This window comes from Chrysochloris asiatica, unplaced genomic scaffold (genome assembly GCF_000296735.1).
Source record: "Chrysochloris asiatica unplaced genomic scaffold, ChrAsi1.0 scaffold00442, whole genome shotgun sequence".
Classification (NCBI taxonomy): Eukaryota; Metazoa; Chordata; class Mammalia; order Afrosoricida; family Chrysochloridae; genus Chrysochloris; species Chrysochloris asiatica.
Window position 1 is genome coordinate 415,875 of NW_006408960.1, and position 21,284 is coordinate 437,158.

At 53.5% G+C, this 21,284-nt stretch overlaps 1 protein-coding gene across 1 annotated transcript in view; it reads right to left on the bottom strand.

Moving 5' to 3' along the window:
* Window positions 1–7,796: 7,796 nt before the first annotated feature.
* The window catches only part of EPS15L1 (epidermal growth factor receptor pathway substrate 15-like 1), an 84,302-nt gene continuing 70,814 nt past the window's right edge, over window positions 7,797–21,284 (bottom strand). Inside the window, exons 21-22 of the mRNA XM_006877109.1 lie at window positions 19,685–19,817; window positions 7,797–8,011 (exon numbers count right to left, since the gene is read on the bottom strand). Coding sequence (XP_006877171.1) covers window positions 7,797–8,011; window positions 19,685–19,817 — 348 coding nt within the window. The remainder of the gene's footprint in view (window positions 8,012–19,684; window positions 19,818–21,284) is intronic.

Here is a 21,284-nt window from a genome sequence, read left to right on the forward strand (position 1 = left end):
TAGCATTTCTCTTTTAGTTAGCAAATTTGCTGTCAAGATTGGGCAAAATACTTTGGGTGGGGAGAGGGAGATGATGCTAACAGGGTGCAGGTGGTACAGATGGCTTGCATTTGGGACAATCAAAAGGATGGCAGTTTAAACCTATCTAGCGGTAGCCTGGCTACCTACTTCTGTAAGATTGTTGTTAAGTGCCCTCGAGTCGTTTCCGACCCATAGTGACCCTTTAAAGGGTTTCCGAGGAGCAGCTGGTGAGTTTGAACTGCCATCCTTGCACTTCAAACCCATAGCGCCACACCAGGATTCTATAAAGATCACAGCCAAGAAAACCCTATACCCAGTGCTACTCTGTAACACATGGGGTCGCCATGAGTTAGAATTGATAGCTGTCTTGGTTATCTAGTGCGGTTATAACCGAATACCACAAGTAGATCGCGTCAACAGATAGTACTTTGTTTGCTCAGAGTTGTGCATACTAGAAGTCCAAATCCAGGGCAGCAGCTCTGGGGAAGGTTTTCTGAGTTGTCTCTAAAAGGACCTTGTTTCCTTTCAGCATTTATGGGCTTAGCACCCTTGATCGCCATGTGTCTTGTCAGCGATCTGCCCCTGGGTCTAGGAGGTTCTCAGCACAGGGACCCTGGATTGAGAGGGCACACCCAACTCCCAGCTCTCTCTTGGTGGAAGTCAGGTCTCTCCATCTCTGCCAGCTTCTCTCTCCTTTATCTCTTGTAAGGTAAGTGGTGGTATACAGGCCATGCCCCAGGAAAACCCCCCTTGGATGGGTTCAGGGCCGTGATACATGCCACCACATCATGGGGGATGAAAACATCATCACATGACTGCCACGTGCCACTCAGAATCATGGCCCAGCCACGCTGACACGTATTTCAGGGAAGCACAATTCAATCCGTGACAATGACAATGGTTACTATTTTTAAAAAACAAGACTCAACCATCAGTCCCACTTTGTTCCTTCATATTGCTTCAGCCGTTCTCATCAGGATAATGAAGGAAAGTCTTTGCTGATGGGCTGGGCCCAGACACATTAAGTATGGAGTCTGAAGTCACAGAACAGAGAATGTATAGCAACAACCAGAAAACGCCTCCAAGGGTCTATAGAGTCCGAGCGTAAACACAGCTATGCCTGCACACACCCACAGCTCGTCACTTGTGTGGAATAAAAGTGTGATAAGAATCTCATTTCCATTTCCACATTTCCTTTGTGTTTTTTCCAACAACAGCTCACCATACAATTTGTACAGCTCCTAGGAACTTTTACTGGGGAAAATCGTGGGGGGAGGGGAGGGTAGCATGTTTCAAAGGAAGCAGATCTGATAAGGGGGCAGAGATATTTACTGCGTTATTGTGAGAGTCAGGTCCTTTGTTCCCCAGAAGTTTCCCGTTGCACTTTAAAAATAGCTTTCTCCTGCTGTTCCAGGACTGAACAGCCTTTCAATCGACGACGCTGACTTTGAACACCCAATTTTATTTACTCAGAGGGGGCCACTGAGAATCAATCATCTTCTTCCAAAACGTGGCTTGGACCACCAGACACTCAGGCTCTAAGGTTATCAGTTCGAATCCACCCAGATATTCTGTGGAAGATCAGCCCATGGTGGCCTGCTTCCATCAACTGTTCAGTCGTGAAAACTCTGTCACATAGCAGTACCCTACAGCACCAACAGTCACAACCTGAGTTGATTTAGGACAAGGGGGTAAAGAAAACGGAGTCTTCAAGGGGCAGTCCACAGGGACTCAGTTACCATGGGCGGAAGCTAGGGGACAGCATCCCTCAAAGGGAAAAAACCTTCCAACCTTCAGGAGCACAAACTACCTTACGCAGCTCCAAGGTGTGGGTTGTCGGGGAGCAGCTGATGCCAGCGGGTGGTTGCTGAGGTCTCTGCCTGGCGCACTTGCTCGGGAGCTGTGCAGAGAGCCAGTGGTTTCTCGAGAGGTGTACAAGGGGGCTTCAGAAAGCACATGAAGAAATGGAATGGAACAATCATAGGAGTGTTTCCATGAACTTTTTGAGACCTCTTGGTACTTGGGTTTGTGGTAGGAAAACAAGAAAAGACGTGGCAAGGGACAGAGAAGAAGTTGGGATGCGGCTGCTGCTAGGGCGCTGAAGGGGTTTCGCGTACTCTTCTTGACTGTGGTGCCGAGCACGCGCGGGAGAAAACTGTAAAATCCTCAATTGTCAGCTTTTCAGGGAGAGGCCTGAGTGTTGCCCGCCTCTGGGAGTGGGTAAGGCAGATGTGTGTGTATGTGTGTGTGCATGGCACCTTGCAGGCACATGGTCTCTGTCAGCTGCAAACCCACTAGCATGGCTATCAAATCCCTCTGCAGCCTGGGGGATGGCCCGGCGACCCTGAAAACATCCAGCCACGCGTCAGTGAGAAACTGCCAGCCTCGCATTTGTATTAAAATATTTTATATTAATCATTCAAACGTAATTTGTACAGCGAATGCATATAGCGTCAGAGGGCTGTCTCCTGCGGTCGGATGGCTCTCGGGGGCGGGAGCCAAGGGCGGTATCACCTTAAGCATCCTCAGAGCAGGTGAGATGCCAGGAGAGGCCGCCCTGCCCTCTGCCCGTGTACTGGGCTCTGATGGCTAGGGACACCACCCCCGACAGGGGTCTGATGGCAGGATAAGGGTCCCCCATCAGTACCGGGCATTCTTCCCAGGAGCGGCATGTCTGCTTCTCCCTGCCCTCTGCCTGCAGGCCCCTTCAGGAGGAGGTGAGGGTGGGAGCTACAAGTCCTGCGCCCTGAACAAGCCACCCAGAGCCCAAGCCCCTGCCCCGAGGGTCTCCGACGTGTGCCCGTGCCGTGCGTACACGCATGTACGCCTGTGCACCCGCCTCTGCAAGCCCACTGTGCCCACCCACACAGCCTAGGCAGCTGGCATGTCAGCCTTGCTGAGGGCAATGGCCAGCTCCAGGTCCTCTTGCTCCTGCCGCCGCAGCCGCGCCAGCCGCTCCTGCTCCGCCTTCTCACTCTCCCGCTTGGCCCAGGCCAGCTGCTGCTCCTCATTGCCAAACTGCAAGGGAAACACAAAGCTCTGTTAGCCTGCCTGGGGCTGCAGCCATCAGGTTCAGGGCTGATGGTATGGAGGGGTAAGGGCAGGCCAGGGACCTGCCAAGCTTGGGAAGCAGGTCAGATGCATGGAGGGTCTGGGCACTAGTGGGACCCGGTGGGGTTGCAGTGTGGGTCAGGCCAGGGGCTGGACGGGAAGTCCATCTCCTGGTGGGCTCCAGTGTGATTTGTTGGCACAGACATATGGCCCCCACCCCTACCCACAGGGAGAGAACCTGGGCAAAGAGCAGGGCCAGTTGTGACCACCGCCTCAGGCCCCAGACAACTGAGAAGCCACATTCTTGTAGAGACCCCAAGGAGGCAGTGCATGGGCTCAGGAAATACAGAAAGTCCCAGTAATTTCCAAGAGGCCAGACGTGTAACGCTGGTGGGGATGTAAGGGGGAGGGTGACTGTGGTGAGTCAAGACCTAGAAAGCGCTCAGCTGAGCCCAGGGCTTGAACGGCGGAGCCACAACCCCGACTCAGCAGCAGTGCAGGTGGCAAGGTGAAGCAGCTGGTCTGGAAAGTTCTAATGGGCTCATAAGAGCATCTAACATGCCGAGGACTCCAGAGCACAGTACAAGGACAGCCAGACCCTGTGGTGGCGTGGCATGGCCTGACTCACTAAGGGGGGCTCTGCGGGTTCCCTTGAGGAGTCACCTGCCCTTGGACAATCACAGGGGACCCAGCAGTCACACCATCTCTGGGTCAAGGGGATTGTTTCATTCTTGAGGAACTTTCTAGAATGCCTGAATTAATACTTTGTAGAGCAGAGCAAACCTTACAGACCTTCCCTAAAAGGTACATAATAGTCCCAGCACCACATGGGGATGGGAAGGCTGTTAGAGGGCAGGGCCTCCCTCCACCAGCAGCACGTGAACCCATGCACTGATTCTGACAAAGACAGGGAAGCCGGCCCTTCCACAGACGCCAAAGAACAGACAGACACACAGAACCACCCCCCCACCCCCCCGCAGCATTTCCGCAGTATGGGTTCCTGAGTCACCCAGAAGGAAACACAGAGATAGGCCTCCAACTGGGGACCCAGGGACCCCAAGGGGCCTGAGGAGAGGATTTGGCCTGCAGCGTGTACATGCCACTCAGGGCATTCTCCCTGGTTGGAGGAGGGGAAGAGGAGAGATGGAGGTGGAGGGGAGACTGGGAGTGAATAGGGAGGGGGGATGGGATGGATTTGGCAGCCAGGAGAAGGAGCAGAGGGGAAAGGGGAGAGCAGGTGGAGGCAGAGTCCAGGACCGCCCCCCCCCCCACCTGGTTTGGATGTCTCAGGACCCTTGCTCCACAGCGGTTGGCTCAGATGCACGGGAGGGGGGGGGGGGCTTGCTGGGCTCTGGGCCAGACCCGGAAGCTGGCCCCCCAGTGGTGGTTGTTTCTACCCCAGCCAAAGCCAACAGGGACAGAAGGGGGCTCCTGGAAGGATGGTCCAGAACGAGCTCACACTGTCCCCAAACCAGCCTCTTGCCCAAGGAACCGAGATGCCTGAGTAAACTCACCACAGCCCAAATAAATGCCTGCCCCAACTTTCACACGGGGTCTACACATACATTAGTGTCAAGTTCCACTGGGGGTCCAGAGGAAATCTCAAGATAGGGGCTTTCTACTCTTACTGCACTGAAATTGAAGAGAATATGACTCTAGCCTTGGGGACACACGGTCACAACCACCTTCAAGCTCTCAGACCTGCCTGTGGTGGCTTTGCCAGGCCTGGGGCAGTGCAGTGGGGAGCTTGGTGCTTCCTCTGAGGTCCCACCAGCCATCCTCTGCAGGCAGACCTGGTGCTGCTGCGGCTCATGGTGTGACCACAGAGGCGGTACAAGAGATCCTTTTAGCCGAATCCAGCAAGTTCACTTATCCTGACTTAGAAACTGCGCCCAGCTTCCCTCAGTTAAGACGGCGCCACATAGGCCTAGGGACCCTCCTGCCCTAGATGCGGACGTGCAACACTGTTGCTCCTCTCACCTGGATACATGCCCTCCCGGTGAACACAAGGCTGAGGAATCAATCACTGGCACAAACAGCCCACGATGGATGCTCGGGTTCCTCAATTAGAGGGTCCAAGCGACAGGGGCTTAGACCAGCTCGGGTGACGAGGCCGGCTTCCCTGAATTCACCACAAACCCACAACTTCTGGACAAATAGCAAGGCATCCTGAATGTACTCAGAAACATGGAATCTGCAAGCCCCACGCTGGCTGAGGTGGGAGAGCTCTCAGGCTTTACAGGGGTTGAACTACCCAGATCTAAGGAACCAGCTTAGACCTCTCCAAGGTAGTAGAGATCTCAGTGTTCACCAAGTCCCAGCACCAGGCTACTCAGAAGGCATCCCAAGTCCCTGAGAGGGGACCGTTTTGCATGTTTTCAGCTTGACGGTATAGGTGAGGGGAGTCCCTGAATGGCGCATACTGTTAATGTGATCAGCCGCTAACCAAAAGGTTCAAGTCTACCTAGAGGTACCTCGGAAGAAAGGTCTGGTGATTTACCTCTGAAAAATCAGCCCCTGAAACTCTTTTGGAGCACAGTTCAGACACACAGGGTCGCTGTGAGCTGGAGACAACCTGACAACGCCTGGTCAGAGTCCCTGAGCTGCACTGGTGAATGTGCTTGACTGCCAACTTCTTTAAAATGTTATTGATAACCCTGTGGAGCTTAGGTTTACTGACACATGGAGTCGCCAGACTCTCACCAGTTCATGATTTTTTTGTAGAAACCTGGGCATTTCGAGTAGAGTAGGCAACTTCAGACAGTAAAAAGCAAGGCTGGCTACCTCAGTGGGGCAGAATTGGCTGACTGATTTGATGATCTGATCCACCCAGGATGATGAAAGGAGTCCTGGTGATGTAGTGTGTTGTGTGCACGGTTGGTGGTTCAAACCCACCAGCTTCTCCCAGGGAGACAGATGAGGCTATCTGCTCCCCAAAAGATTTAGTCTCAAAGCCCCAAGGAGCAGTTGAACTCTGTGCGGTGTGGTCACAATGAGTCAGAATGGATGGGATGGTAGTGGTTTAGGGGGAATGACATTTACTACTCGGGGTGGGGGAAATGGGAGAGCATGCAGACAGGCTGAAGCTCATAGTGCCTGAGACAGGTCAACCAAAGAAAAGTTAGACCAAGTGAAAGCTTGGAAACTTGAGTATAAAAAAAAAAAAAAAAAATTTTTTTTTTCTTTTTCTAAAAGCAAGCTGATGGGGGAGGCGGGGGAGGGGGGTGGGGAAGTGTCACAGGAAACGTAACTGTGCTCTTTAGAAACAGAACAATCATTTCTTCACACTGCTGTCCAACTTCGCTTGCCACCCCGGGCACAAGGCATGCGAGTTGTGCGTGACAGTCTCAAGCTTCTTCACCAGCATTTAACGTTTTTCCAACCTTAACACACACGGAGCATTAGTCACAAAAACTCTGGGTAAGGTGGATTTCATGTCTTCCCATTGTATGCAGATTCTAAGGTCAATCACATCCAACTCACTCTAGTCCTGAGTGTCTCAGGAACAAAGGAAATTTGAAAATCAGCCACAAGGTACCTGTGCATGGCCAATATTCACCGACAAGGCTCTGGACAGAAGCGGGTGTTTACTCTACACTGATACTGCAAAGCTCACTTCAAAACAGAGATATTCTGGGAGCCGAAATGCCTATAAATAATAACTCTCACACCCAACGCTGCAGCGTGGTACGCTGTGAACTCAAATGGAGAGTCCTTTAAACAAATGGCTGCACACAGACAGTGAAACCTGTTCTGAGGGGATGACAACAACATCTGAGGCTCTAAGGAGGAGGTCCTGTGAACCGAGCAAAGCACTGACACACACCCAGCAACGGTTATGCACCATCTCTCAAATCCCGTTTCTCACACATAGAAACACAGCCAGACTCTCAGAATCCTGTATTAGCTTCTGAGAGAGAGAAAAAAAGCACTCTGCTTTGCAAAATGACTTTCAGCAAAGAAAAGGGCTTCAGGCTGCTGGCTCTAGGCTGCCTTTCTTGTGTTTGTGTTGGTCATAGCGGACATAAAAAAATTATCAAATTGTTTGTGCATGGCCCTGTTGTTGCTGTGGACTGCCACCAAGTCCGTGCCGACCCCTGGTGATCCCATATGTGCAGGGTAGGACTGCTCCAAAGGGTTCTCAAGACTGTAACCTTCTGGAAGCATGATGCCAAGCCTTTATCCAAAGGCACCTTGGGGTGGGGTTTCAACTGTCAACCCTTTCTTTGTCTTGTAGTCGAGTGCTTAACCATTTTTGCAATGGGTTTGAGTCCTCATAATTCATGCAAAATGCACAGGACAAGACCTTCAGCCTCTGACACAAAGGGACTTTATGCCTGGGGCCAACAAAACCCTAGTGTCATGCTTGCAGTCTTGTCTGCATGCTGAAACAGCTGACATCCAGACTTGCCCCAAACCAAAGAATAAAACTGCCTCGTGCACCACAGATACCAGAGTCCACCAGAAAGAGCACGCAGTCAGCCAGCACCGAGCCCGCCCTGCTGGAAGAAAACGCGCCCTTCTCACAGTATCCAAAACCGAAGCTCTTGTTTATTGAGAAGCATTTGCTTACAGAAGCGGAGGTACAGAATAAATAATGTGGGTGGGCGGCACGGGCAGTACCCAGGGACAGCAGCCAGCTCTGTGTGTCTGAAGGGGACAGAAGGAACCCCAAGTGGCTGCAAGCGGAGGGTGGGAGCGGCGCAGCAGTGGCGGCGGGGAGCTTAACTTACAGAGGTGAAGTCTGCAAGCCCCAAGGAGGAGTCTTTAGAAGGCTTAGCCGCAGAGGAGGGAGCAAAGGGGTCTTTTCCACTAAATGGGTCCCCAAACCCCTTTTTACTTTGGAACGGGTCACTGCTGTCAGCCCCAAGTGCCTGGAAGGGGTCTGGGGGCTCAGGAAGGTCAGCCGGGCCGAGCTGGCTTACGGGCGTACTGTGACCTGGAAGGTTTAGGAGAAAAAGAGGAAAAAGAAAGAAAGAAAGAAAGAAAAAAGAAAGAGAGAGACAGGTTACTCACCATGGACAAGACAGGGCCGAGCCACCCACACTGGGGCTCACAGGAAACCGCTAACCTTCTTTGGGAAGAGTTGGGGGCAGTTGGTGGGACACCTTGAGCCAGTATTCCCTAGTTTTACCTCAAGGCTAACACAGAGGAGCGCTCTGGCCCCCACTCCAGCGGTGAGGACTAGAAGGAGTCTGTGAGCAGGCGTGCTTCTGAGTGATGCGTTTTACGGTTCAAGACAGTCATCATCAAAAAGGGTTACAAATGCTATGGCCGAGCAGAAAATGAACAGCGAGCTACCAGCAGTTAAAAAAGAAGGGGGTCTGGGGGGGCTAGCTTCAGGACTTGGGACACTGTGAGTGTGTCAATCAGTGCACCACTTGGATGTCCTGAGGTTTACAGTCTACTTTGGCTACTGCTTGGCAACTCAAGGGGCCAAGGTTTCCCCAAGGTTCCTCGGTGGGACAAACAGTCTGTACTGGACTACTAACCTACACATTAGCAGTCCGAACCTACCCTGAGGCAGGCCTGGTGATGTGCTTCCATAGGATGACAGCCTGGAACTCCCTAGAGAGCTCAGTTCGAGCCTGCAGCACAGAGGTTCGCTGTGAGTCAGAATTGACTGAATGACAGCAGGATGGTGAGAGGGTAGGGCTCTTTGCCAAGCCGCAGGAGCCTCGGTGGAGTTGTAGGATAAGCCCTGGACTACCAACCATAAGGCTGGTGATTCAGACTCACTGCTGGCTCTGCCCTGGCCTGGTGTCCCCCTCCATCTGGCAAGTACACGGCTGCCAGGACCTTCCACATGGCTGACCTACACCATACTGGAGCCAGCCTAGGAGCTGTAACACCCAACACAAGCCTGAGACAGCTCCTCCCTGCACAATGACCACTCTGACTTTGCTTCTGGGGGCCACACCAGGAAAACCAGTTGGACTAGAGTGAACTCCATGCCATCATGACCCCATGTGTATAAAAGTAGAACGGTGCTCTGTATGGTTCTTGATGGCTGATGGATCTTTTGGAAGCAGAAAGCCAGGCCTATTTTCTACAGCACCTGTCAGAGGCTGGACCCTGATGGTCCCCCCGCCCCCATCCACCTGGCTTGCTCAGCTTGGACAAACGAGCTTACAGAGGCTATCCCACCCCATTGCTTGCTGAGATGCCCCCTCCCCACACCACCCCACCCCCGCCACCAATGCCTTTGAACTCTCTCCTTCTCTCACCAGACCTGCAGCCCAGTTGGGTGGGGTGAGGTTCATTTGCCCTGGCCTCATCCCCGAGCTGAACTTCAGAGAACTCTTTGGGTACTGCCAAGCCTCCTCTCTAACAACCCATGTCTGCGTTCCTCCAAGCCTCATGCCAACTCAAACACTACCCTACATGACTCCCTCTGAACGTCCCTGAATTCAGCTCCTTGGGGGAGTCTGCTGCGAGACAGAGCCCAGGGAGGTAGGAAAGTATGGCCTATGCACCCAAAACACTGCTCTGCACCCATCCGGCATCTGGTCCCACTAGGGGAGTGTGTGTCTATAAACCAAGTTTTGTCAGCACCCAGCCACTAAGGAAAGCTGACAGGTTGGAACAGCCCACAGAACCAGAATTATTCACGCTGGTCTCTTATTCACTCTGCCAGCCCCTAGGCTCAGACCCTCAACGGGTGGGACCCACCAGGGCGAGATCCCAGAGGCAAGGGGTCCTCAACCACAGCCATCAACGCTAACTCAGGGCCTTAGGTGAGGAGCCAGACACTGGTGGTCCTCATGCCTCCCCTCCCACTGCTCCAGGTTTCTGGAATGGCTCCGGTACTCTTCACATCCCTGCCTGCCTCCCAAAACAGATCTTGCCTGATGAGACACTCAGGCAATGTCCTCTCTCAAGGTGCTGGCCTGGCCTCCAAACATTCCAACAGAGATTCCTACTAACAGCCCGAAGCCAGAGGCCCATGACACAGTACCCAGCCTGAACTCCAGTTCCTGCCACGAGTGCTGCTGCACAGCTTGGGGGTCTACACTGGGGGGGGGGCGGGGAGTGCTCCTTCCAGCACTCGTTCACCCATTCAGTCCACAGGCCCAGCATGGCCAGTGTCAGCAGGCTGCAAAGACCATGGCCTGGGGGTTCTCGTGGACACAACTCCAGGGACCAAAACGGGGTCCTGCTGCCCTTACTGGAAGGAGGGTGCGGTAGTCACTGGGTCCCCGGGGAACACAAACAGTTACACGCTCAGCTGCTAACCAAAAAGTTGGTGGTTCAAGCCCACCCAGTGACTCCCTTGGAAGGCCTAGAGATCTGATTCTGTAAAATTTATAGTCCGTTACCCTGTAACACATGGGTCCAACATGAGTCGGAGTTCAGTCCAGGGCAACTAAACGCCAGTTGGCTTTCCCTCGACAGCCAGAACAATGAAGATGGGCCACGTGGCCAAACTCAGTGGAGACAGAAATTAGAGCTGCCTTTGGCCAGGCTGAAGGCCAGGGAGCAGGGGCCAGGTGCAGTCCTTGGATCCACAGGGGTCTCCACATGTGCGACTGGGGTGGTGTTTGCACAGTCTGCTTACTGAGGGCAGAGGGACAGCTGTGCACATCTGGACAAAGGGAAAACTGAAACCCCAAACCTGTTGCTCTCGATACTGACTCATGGTGACCCCATGTGTTAAAGCAGAACTGCTCCGTAGCATTTTCATGGCTCTGGTCTTTCCGTATGCTAACTGCCAGGCTTTTCTTCCTTGGCACCTGTCAGTGGGTTAGAACCACCAAATGTTCAGTCAGTAGCCAAGTGTAAACTGTGCCACACTCAAGTAAAAGGAGGCCCACCCCAAATCGGACCCCTACTCCAGCCCCAGCACAGTCAGTAAATCGCGTCCTTCGCTGTGGAGATGGTCATCCTCCCTGGGGCTGTGGCTGCTGTGACTTGCTGGTGAAGTCAATTCCGCCTTGTGGAGCCCCAAGCGGGACCGAGCAGAACAATGCTGCACGGCATGTCCACGGTCTGTCTCCCACTCCCGAGGTGCCTCTCTGGGAGAGTGTGACCTGCCAACCTTTCAGCTAGTAGTCAGGCGTTGAATGGCTTGTGCCACCCAGGAACGCCTTTCTCCAGATTAGGGGAGAAAGGTTTTGAGTTGTTTTCTGGGGGGATGGGACCTAGTCCTCTTGTCATTTCTGCTGCACGAGTATTTTCTCAGCAATGGTTACATTGCTCTCTGCTTTGCTGTTGCCGAAACCGCTGTTGTTTAGAAATCATGACTGTGTTCATACGAAACCGGGGCACAGCAACGCCCGCACCCGGTTTTCGGAGAAAAAAACGGTCTCTCTCGGTAGTGTGTTTGCGAGTGTTAATTCGGGTGGACTTAGCATGTGCGTGGTGGCAGCTGGTGGGCTCCCAGCCAGCTCTGGGCAGCCCGTGCCATCGGGGTTTTCTGCAGAGAAGAGCAAGGCCATGGGTCCCGATTACCCACCCTGCACACCCATTTATTTTTAGCGGCTGTGCTTTTCAAACACCCTAGGTCTAGTTCCTGCTTTTATGTAACCACTTCTGCTAACTCCTGAATCGCTTTTCCGATTTTCTGAGGGGCAGCTTATCTGTAAAGTCGCAGAGGAACTCTGCCTACCTCCGTGCCCTAGAGCAGCATCATGGCCACAGATCTCCGGGGTCAGGTGGGGGTTGCTGGTTGCCAGGGAGTTGACTCCAATTCTTGAAGACCACCCCCCCATGCACCTCATGGGGTTTTCAGTAGCTGTGCCCTTTTAAAAGCAGATCGCCAGGCCTAACTTCTGCAGCACCTCTGGGTGGATTCAAAAAGCCAACCTTCCAGCTACCAATCCTGCTGTAATTATTAACACTATCAGAGACTCCCTAGGGCAGGGCTACATGCTTTTAGCTACCAGTCCTGCTGTATTCATTAACACTCCTCAGAGACTCCCTAGGGCAGGGCTACATGCTTTTCTGCAAGCCCGGGTACCAGAAAGAGGATGAAGAGGTGTTTTGAAGGATGGAACAAACAGCATTAAAAATAAACGAAAAAAAATCACTATATAAACACACCAAAATACGGTTTTGCTTACGGCTTAGTAGCCTTGTTCCTCGATCTATATCGGGAGTGTGAGAAACGTGACCCACCATGGAATCAAGAGGAACCAAATAAAGACCCCCTTCCCGAATGCCATGTGCACACTGACGCTAGTGAACTGCACCCTGCAATCATCCTGGAGGGCACGTGGAGGGGGGTTCAGTGGCAGGGGGGCAGCAATTCAAGATTGAAGAAAAGGCTTTAAATGGGTCTTATTTTGAAACCACAGCAGTTTCGACAGTTACCCAAGCGGTGCACCGAAACCACACCCAGGGCCGACTTCAGCAAAAACAATATGAACACCATGGTTTACCACAGCTCCGTGCTGCGAGAAAAACGCAGGGGCCGGCCCCACCCTGGGCGCTTGTCTTCCATTCGCTGGTTCTGATATTTAGAACCTGTGCCGGGTCTCTCATGCACAGGTCTGGGGGTCGTGGCTGGGATGGGGCATTCCTGCTGAACAGTCTGTGTGAGAGCAGACCAGTAATCCCAGCTTTTCCATTACGCTTTTCAGGAAACCCTCCGCCTGCTGTCACTTGGAGGCAGCAACAGCTTTGTCAGAGAAAAACAATGGAATAAAATGTAGACACACATGCCCGTATTGTCTGAAAACTACAAAAACTCTCGGAGAAAGTCAATCCTCCCCCTTTGCTTTTAAATCTTGACTTTGGTGGAGAGAAAGAGGTTCTGAATGGTGACTTATGATGACAATTAACCAATGAATAAGAATATCAAAATGCACAGGGGATGTAGCATGAGTGTATCTCCTGTGTACTGCCCATGTTGCGTGTGTAGAATGCTCTGTGTGTGTGTGTGCACGTCCACTCCCCAGGCCACTAAAGACCAATACCGTCTAAACAAGCGCCTGCTGCCTTCTAACTATGCAGGCCCTGCAGTAGCTGGAAAAGGAAATTCTGTAAGTGACAGAGAAATACAAAACTCAGAAAAACAAACAAACCCGAAACATAAAAATAAGGGACATGTCCCTCAGCCACCTGTCTACACAGCCCAACGTGCACACACAGGGTCAGGCTCCCGAGTCACATGGGGCTCTGGAGAGGGGCCTGGGGCCGTTGTCCCAGCAGGGTAGGCACAGCACTTGAACCACCAGCCACCAGCTCTGTCCCTAATGTGTGGGGAGGCTCAGTTCTGCAGGCCTGAGGCCAAGCTAGCTCATGAGGGCCCTGAAGGAGAGTGGGTCCCTAGTACAGTGCCCCCCAGGCAATGTGAAGACATGGTGATCAAAGCGGTGCCAGGTAGCTTGGCCGCAGATAACATCTGAGGTTCCCGCGATTGTGGTGTTGAGATTTTCCACTGAAAATATTTACCACATTTGCAGAAAACGGTCTAATGCCTGAAAGGGAACAGGATGGGGCTGGGCTCAGAGCGGCTGAGAAAAGCTGAACAAATATTTATTATCAGCATTGACAGCGCGTGCCTCACAACAAGGGTGTGGTCTGGGGCATCTGCGGGTCGTGGGGACTACACTGATCACACAAGCTCCACGGATGTGGGATCACTCCACCAGGAAAGAAAGGGAAGGAAATGAGGAGGGAATGAAAGGAGCCACACTTCCCAGGCCTGCAAAGACCACTACTGTCTAAAGTGAAAACCTACCCATTTTCAAGGTTGCTACCAGTGGCTCCTACCAAAGTTAAGTGACACCTAGCAGGGGCTCCGTGAGTTCCATTGAAGAAAGGCAAGGGGGGCATGCTTTGAAAAGGATTCACCAGTCTTCAGACACAGATAGCTCACCACGCTGCTGCTCCCTTCGGAACACCCCCTTCCTTATCTGGCAGCTCTTTCTACACTTTCTGCCTTGCACCTGCTTACGCCCCCAGAGGGGCAGGGGAAGCTCCTAAGGGGCTGGGGTGCCTGCCTGCCTCCCTACCTGGGGGAGTGGGAGATGCTATCACACGAATGACAGACGGGGGGGAGCCCTGTGTCTGCCACGTACAGCCCCCAGCCCTTGTCTTTCCCGACTGCCAAAGGGGAGCCACAAAGGGGAGTACAGAAGGCTGCTTCTGCGCGGGCCCCCAGGCACGTGCCACACTGACACAGTCAGAGAAGGGCATGCGCTGTGTGTCTAAATAGGAGACTTGCACTGCCGCGGGTGGGGGTGGGCAGCAGGGAGTAGGGTGGAGACTTGGTCTGGGAGAGGGTGCTCTCAAGTCTTGGGAGCCTGGTGGAGGGGTAGGGGGTCGGGGAGGCTCACTCTGCCCTTTAGGACCTGACCCATCTCCTGCCTGTGTCTCACTCTGTTGGGAAGGCAGGGGCTCCTGCCCATAGGGCTGACAGAGCCCCTGCACACAAGGCATGCCTAAAGGAGACAGGCCATCCCAACTCGTCCTTCCACCCCATTCCCCGATTCAGGTCTTCAGCAGACTAAGCCTACCCCTCTGTCCCAGACCCCCAGGTGCAATGCTGTGTTGCCTGATGCCCATCCAGCCTCCACTCTGCAGGAGGAAGGGTGTGCACTTAGGCAAACTCGGCCTTTTTCAAACCTAAGCAGCTTTGCAGGACTGAGAGAACCCTAGCAGAGCAATGTGTCTGCAGGGAATGTATTTGAGAGCCCAGAAATGGGCATCCCACCCACTCCCCCTGTGGAAGTGAGGCTTCTCCAGGGCTGGGGGCTAGTCCTGTACTGGGACAGGCCCATGCACAGAAGGGGAGATTCACATCACATCAGTAGGGTTGGGTGGAGGAGGATGGCCTCCTCTGGGCGCTGCGAGCTGGCTGTTCCAGGCGCAGGCTGTGCCGAAGCCAGCAGGCAGTCCCTGAGAGCATCGTGAGAACGGAATTGGACTAGTGAGCTACAGGGCCAAGGTGCTAACCACACAGCCGAGCTGGGGATGCCACTAGGCAGTGGGTGCTGTGCCTCAAACAGGGACACCTGGAGGGAGGGGTTGGCTGACCAGCTCCAACACCCATGCCAACACCGTGAGCTGGGGTGGCACTGGCATGACCGTCACATTGCTGGCATCCGGCAGTGACCTGGCTGTGTTCTCAGCCAGTGGCCACAGAAACTGAGTGGGAGGGCATAGGCGCTGTCATGGGCAGCCACTGTGTGGTTCTTCACCATGGACAGAACTGAGTGAGGCCAACGGGGCTTGGGTCCTGTCCTGTCTGACTATCCCCTTCATGCCAGAACAGGGGAGAGAAGAGTCTGAGAACAAGCAGGGTTGGGGTGAAAAGGTCATTAGGAGTAATAAAGGGATCATTAAATTGGAGAGAGGTTAAAGGTGAAGGGCTGGTTAGTGGTGAAGGCACTGGATCTGGTGCCACTGGGGTGCTGCGGAAACCACGGCACAGGGCCACACACAGGAAGTGGCGAGGGTGGGGCCCCTGCAGGACCCCATGGGCTCTGCTATGCTCTGTGCGCCCCAATCACTGACACCCACACAGCCGTTTCCTGAGCTTGAAAAAAATCTGTTTCTCTCTTTGCAAATCAACAACTTTTACCTAGAAACTACTCCGCGGTAAGTGCTGACTGATTCCAATCTATTGTCCGTTACAGAAAACACACCGCTGTGTACCTGTGTGTGCGCTCAAATGCATGAGCTCCAACCGGCAGGGTTCGGAGCTGACTGACACCAGTTCGCGGCTCACCTGCTCGTTAGTCAGTATCCTGAAAGCCACACCAGCTGTCGCCGAGTTGACCCCATGAGAGTCAGAGTATACTCCTAGGGTTTTCAATGGCTCCTGTTTGAGAAGCAGATGGCCCTTGGGTGCACTCAGACCTGCAAACAGTCACCATCTGCACCATCTGGGACACCAGCACTATATCACCTTTCTAGACAAGCCCTTTGAGCACTGAGACTCTAATGACAGTCAAGACTCTGCTTCTCGAACCACGGTTCCCACAACCACCAGCGTCTCCTGGCTGGGGTCAGAACAATGTAAAAGTCACACATGTGGACAACTCTGGAGGGGACTCAGCAAGACTCAATGTATGTCAATTACACCTCCTTCAGGATCAAAAGGCAAAGTGAAGCTGGCTGTCACTGCCACGGAACACCCTCTATCAAGCGGGAGGGGATCTCAACTACCATGCATGTGTCTTAGCCCCAATTCCACACCAGCTGAACTCTCTGAAAGGGCCTCAACCCAAGGCACATAAAACACTGGCTCCATCAGCCTTGCCTTCCCCCGTTACAGACGGTATTGTGTCCCCCAAAGTAAGCCCAACTCCATCACTATGGCTGAGATCCCATTTGGGAAAAGGGTGTCTTTGCTGTGTTGATGAAATTGGATCAGTGTAGGGTGTGTCTTACGCCAATCACTTCTGAGACTAAAAGGAGACGCTGTGGCACAGACACAAGTACAAATTGGAAGAGAGAGAACCCAAGTAGAGATTGCCAAGGAGCCCAGGAAGCGGGGCTACAGAAGTTGAGACAAGGACCTTCCTCATGGCCGACAGAGACAGAGACAGAGAGAGAAAAATAGAGAGAGAGAGAGAGCCTTCCTCTAGGGCTGGCGCCTCCTGAACTGTGAGAACATAAATGTGTTCATTACAACCGCCCACTTGTGGTATTTCTGTTACAGCAGCTCTAGGGAACTAGGACACCCAGGAAACTTACTGGGGGTCCAGGAGCCTATGCCTGGTCCCCTGGCTGCTGGGTCTCCTCCTGGACTGTGTCCCAGTAGGCATTAGGGGAGCAACTGCTATGTGAGGTACAGGATACATAGTCCCAAGAGGCTACGGAGGTCTTGGCTTACAGCAAGGTGAAGCTGCTGACCCCCAGCTCTGCAGGGACAGTGGTGGGTCTGAAATTTGGCCTGAATCCTTGGTCCCCAGTACATACTAGCTGGTCAGGGAGTCACCTAGACTCCGACTGAAGCTAGGGAGGTGGCATCCAATCCATCTTCCTGATCACACAAATTGTGCCAGTTCCAAGCTCAGGGCCTAGCAGGCCAGCCCTGGACAGAAACAAAGCAGTGCTGGATGTGGTTCATACGCAGGACTAGAAGGACCCTCACCCTGAAACCACAAAATGCAGAGATGATTCAGCTCAAAGGTTACAAGGAAAACCATCACCACTGCTCAAGCTGATGTCTCCATACATCACGACCTCCCATAGGGCTGAGGAACTTCCCAGCAATAGGACTGACACCCACCCAACAGTGCCCTGGGGCCACAAAATCCTCTGAATTGCCGAGCTGGCATTATTGATTCGTCCACACAGTAGGGCAGTGGGGGACGAAGGCATGGCCCTCACTCTCAAATCATCCAACATTGTTTTTTTTACCACCACTGAATGTCAGTTTGTCATACTGTGGTGACATAAGTGCTGCTGGAAGCTATGCCAATGGTATTTCAAATGCCACCCATGGGGGACAGGTGTCATACTGAGACAGACTAGGAAGAAAGGTCTGGCAACCAACATTCAAAAACTGGTCAACGAAAACGCTATGGAGCACAGAATATTATCTGAGACTCTGACTGGCTTACTTGGGTGGGTCACACCATCGGGAGGGACCACCTGCTGTAGGAAGACACCATGTTTGGCCAGCAGAGGCACGGAAGAGCCTCCATGGGATGGAATGACAGTGGTCACAACAGACTACACAGGCCAACAATCATGAAGACGGCATAGCACCAGGGAGCCATCATGTGTCAGAATCAACTGGATATTTTCTGAAAACAACTAGGACATCTTACTGGCTGCCTCCCATCTCCGAGAGCTGAGACGTAAGGAGAAGGCCATGGTCTTCATCATGCACACTGAGCAGGGCTTCTTTCACGCCCTCCGCCCTTGCTGGTGACCAGAGACCCATCGAGAGCCCGTGGGTCTCAGGTGTGCACAGGTAGGCGGACACCTTCCTCAGAGCCCCCAGAAGCCAAAGCTCCCCACCAGACGCCATTCACCAAGCTTCTCGCGTCAGCAGGGTTAGGGCGCAGCTCCACAGCAGGCCTGTTAGTGGTTATATGAAACTGCAGACTGGCTGTAAAGGCACAGACACGGCACCCCCACCCCACAGTGTGGACCTACCGCCCAACAGGGAGTACAGTGCAGTGCTGTGCTGTCCAGCCATTTCTTCTGGAAAAAGGAGACCAAAGGAGACATTTAAGCCCAGTACAAGGACAGGCCACCACGGCCACCACCCACAGACAAACAGCATGCACAGGCATGGGCCCGACTCTCCAGTCTGACCTGCCCTGCAAGGGGACTGTGGAGGCTGCTCTCCCACCAGCCCTGCCCACCGCATGAGTCCCAGGTGAAACCACAGCTGTGTAGGGGGCTTCTGTTTGCACAGGCAGTCCTGGTCACCCACTGGCAGAGGGAAAGTGGAGGGAGGTCTTAGCAAGCCTCTATGGAGCCAGGGCACTGACCTAGCCTGGGAATCCCAGGTGTGGGCAGCACCTTTCAGAGGTAACCCTCAAAGTCCTTGCCACTGAACACTTAGCTTTAAATAAGCTTCCTAACGTGGGAGTGGGTGGGCCTGCAGTGGGACACGGGAATCGAGGAGGGGGAGAAAGGGCATTTCCGTGAAAGGGGCTGAGACGGAGCACCACCCAACGGGCTACGTGACTGTACCCAAACCTAGCACTGCCGTCATGTGTGCAAACATCCTGAGCACGTGCCTGTGAGTCATGTATGTGTCTTTGTGCATGTCCCTGCAAGTGGACACACTCATGAACACACGGTGTACACACAAGCATGCAAAAGTCTGTGAGGACGTGTCTGAGCGCTTCACACACACATGCACATACATGCACTGTGAACATGTGAGCATGGGTGTGCGTGTGTGCAGAGTGGGATGCCAAGGACAGAGACCCCCTGCTCTAAGATAACCTTCATCTCCTTACTCATCTGTTTCTGCTCAGAGCAAGGCGGTGTTATAAACAAACGAGGGTGTGGACCACACTTTCTGAGTCCTCTCCAGGAAGGCACCCAGTACTGTGGGTGGAGGCCCCGCCCCTGAGGTAGCCCAACAGCCAAGGTGATGGCAGGGGACTCTGCTGGTGTGTGGTCCCCATGTGGAATGGCCAGCTGACTCTGGGTCAATCACTACTTGTCATCAGCTAGCTGAGTGCACGTGGGACTTCCTAGAAGGACTTCAAATGCCATAGCAACAGAGGGGTTGGAGTCCTGAGAAACAGACTCTCCTGCCAGCCACCACAATCTAAGGGCCATCACGGGGGCGGAGCAGCCTAGAAACAACAGTGCAGAAGGGTCCTAGGAACATGATCAGGGGAGGGGGCGGGGAGACGGCATTGCTAGGGAGTCCTGTGGGTGGAGCTGCAGCTGCCTACATTAGAACCCAGCCTGTCTCTGCTGCCAGGAGATTCCTGAGTAAGACTGGACTAAGTCCTCAGACCCTCTGAGGACACGGTAATGGGCACCCTCCATTCTGAGTCTACCGAGATGCTGAACAGGTAGAAAGAGGAGGGAGCCCCAGCTGTCCACTTCCTCCACATCCCCGGGATGCTGAGCGTGGACGTGGGCCCGTCTCGCTGTGCACAGCTTGCAGCTCCAGCACGTTCACTCTAGCTCTGGGAGGGTCGGCAGCGGCAGTGAGTGGGGGGGTGCAAGTACTGACCGCTGGGTGGGTGGGGCCGAGGAGGAGCGGGCTTCTTCGGAGGCAGAGCAGGAGTGTCCTGTTTACTTTTAAAGGGGTCCTCTGAGAATCCTGCTCCTCCAAAGGAGGAGGCGAAGGGGTCAGAAGGTGGGGGCTGAAAGAGAGGACATGAGAGAGGCACGATCAGCACGCACGCACGCACGGGAGCGTGGACCCGGCCCACACTGCCCGCTCTCCTCTGCCCTCCACAACCAGGTGCAAACACACAGCCGTACAAAGCAGCCACAGACACGTTGAGACACACCAAGGCCAGGGTGTCATCTCCTGTGGCTCCCAGAACACTGTCTCAGACTCCCACCCACTCCCGGGTCTCTATGTGTTCCATGCAGACCGTCTGGGGGCCGTCTCCTGGCTGTGTGCTGTTCTGTGCAACACTGTCCAGACCCCCAGCAGCCCTTAGCTTCCCCACCTATAATGTGACCTAACACATTCACAAGCAAAGCGCTGGACTTAGGACTACCAAGTGCAGGATGCCAGAGCATCCACTGCCACCGGGGTCCTCACAGCAGTTCCAAGGGTGGGGACTTGGGGTTCAGGTTTGACAGAAGTGGCACTGTACTAGTTAGGAGAGGACGAGGAAGGGAACCAATGAGGCACAGGATACCCCTGCCATTTCCAGAACACTCACTGAAACACCCTAACCATGCCCTGACCCGCAGCACCAGGGGATATATAAAACAGCTTTCTCTGGATGCTGGGGAAGCCTGGCTCAGGTGGCAGAAAGGTGGGAGCTTCCTGGATGCATCTCCCTCCTGTGCCCTGGGAGATCCTCGGCATCTCTCTCCCAGCCCCTCAGTGTGCTCCACCCGACAGCGACAGCGAGGGCCAGGAGGGCTGGTCTGCCCTGAGCCTGACCGCAGACAGCACACCTGTAAACTCCAGTTCTGGGTTGGCAGACATCGCTCAGCTCCAAACTCATCAAAGGAGGGAGCTGTCAGCATGGGAGACCCCACGTGCTATCCCAACCACATCCCCACAAGACTGTCCACTGCCTGGTCACACCTAGTTCCCTGTCAAGGGAATGTATCCATGCTCTCAGTATGAAGCCCACATCACAGCTGAACCCTGAGTTTCATGACTTCAAATTCACCAAGACGTTTCCTTTGGGACACAACTCTTTCCTACTCGGCTTCAGCTTGGAGGAAAGGTGCCATTTTTAGAAGGATTTCCAGAAAACCCTTAGTGCCGTTCTGGGTCAGGCAGGAGTGACACCGGCGTTAGAAAAAGGCCAGAATGAAAGAAAAGCTGCTGGGAGAAGCAGCAGCCAGAGAGGCCAAGCTGAGTTCACATTTTAAAGAACTGGATTAAAGCCAATGACTCACAAGTTTTGTGTGTCTTTTTTCAAACAGCCCTAAATAAGAAGGTGTGGCTTTAAAAACAAGACAGAAAAGTCATTAAAAACAAGCAAACACCAACCATGCCAAGTACCTGATACTTTTCTGGGGGCGGTGGTGTTAGTGATATAACGTACTCTTGTTTTTATTCTCAAATGCTCCCTGGAATATATTTGAGGGACTCCCCCACTTTTTTTGGTACTAGACATACAGAAAGGCGCCCTGGT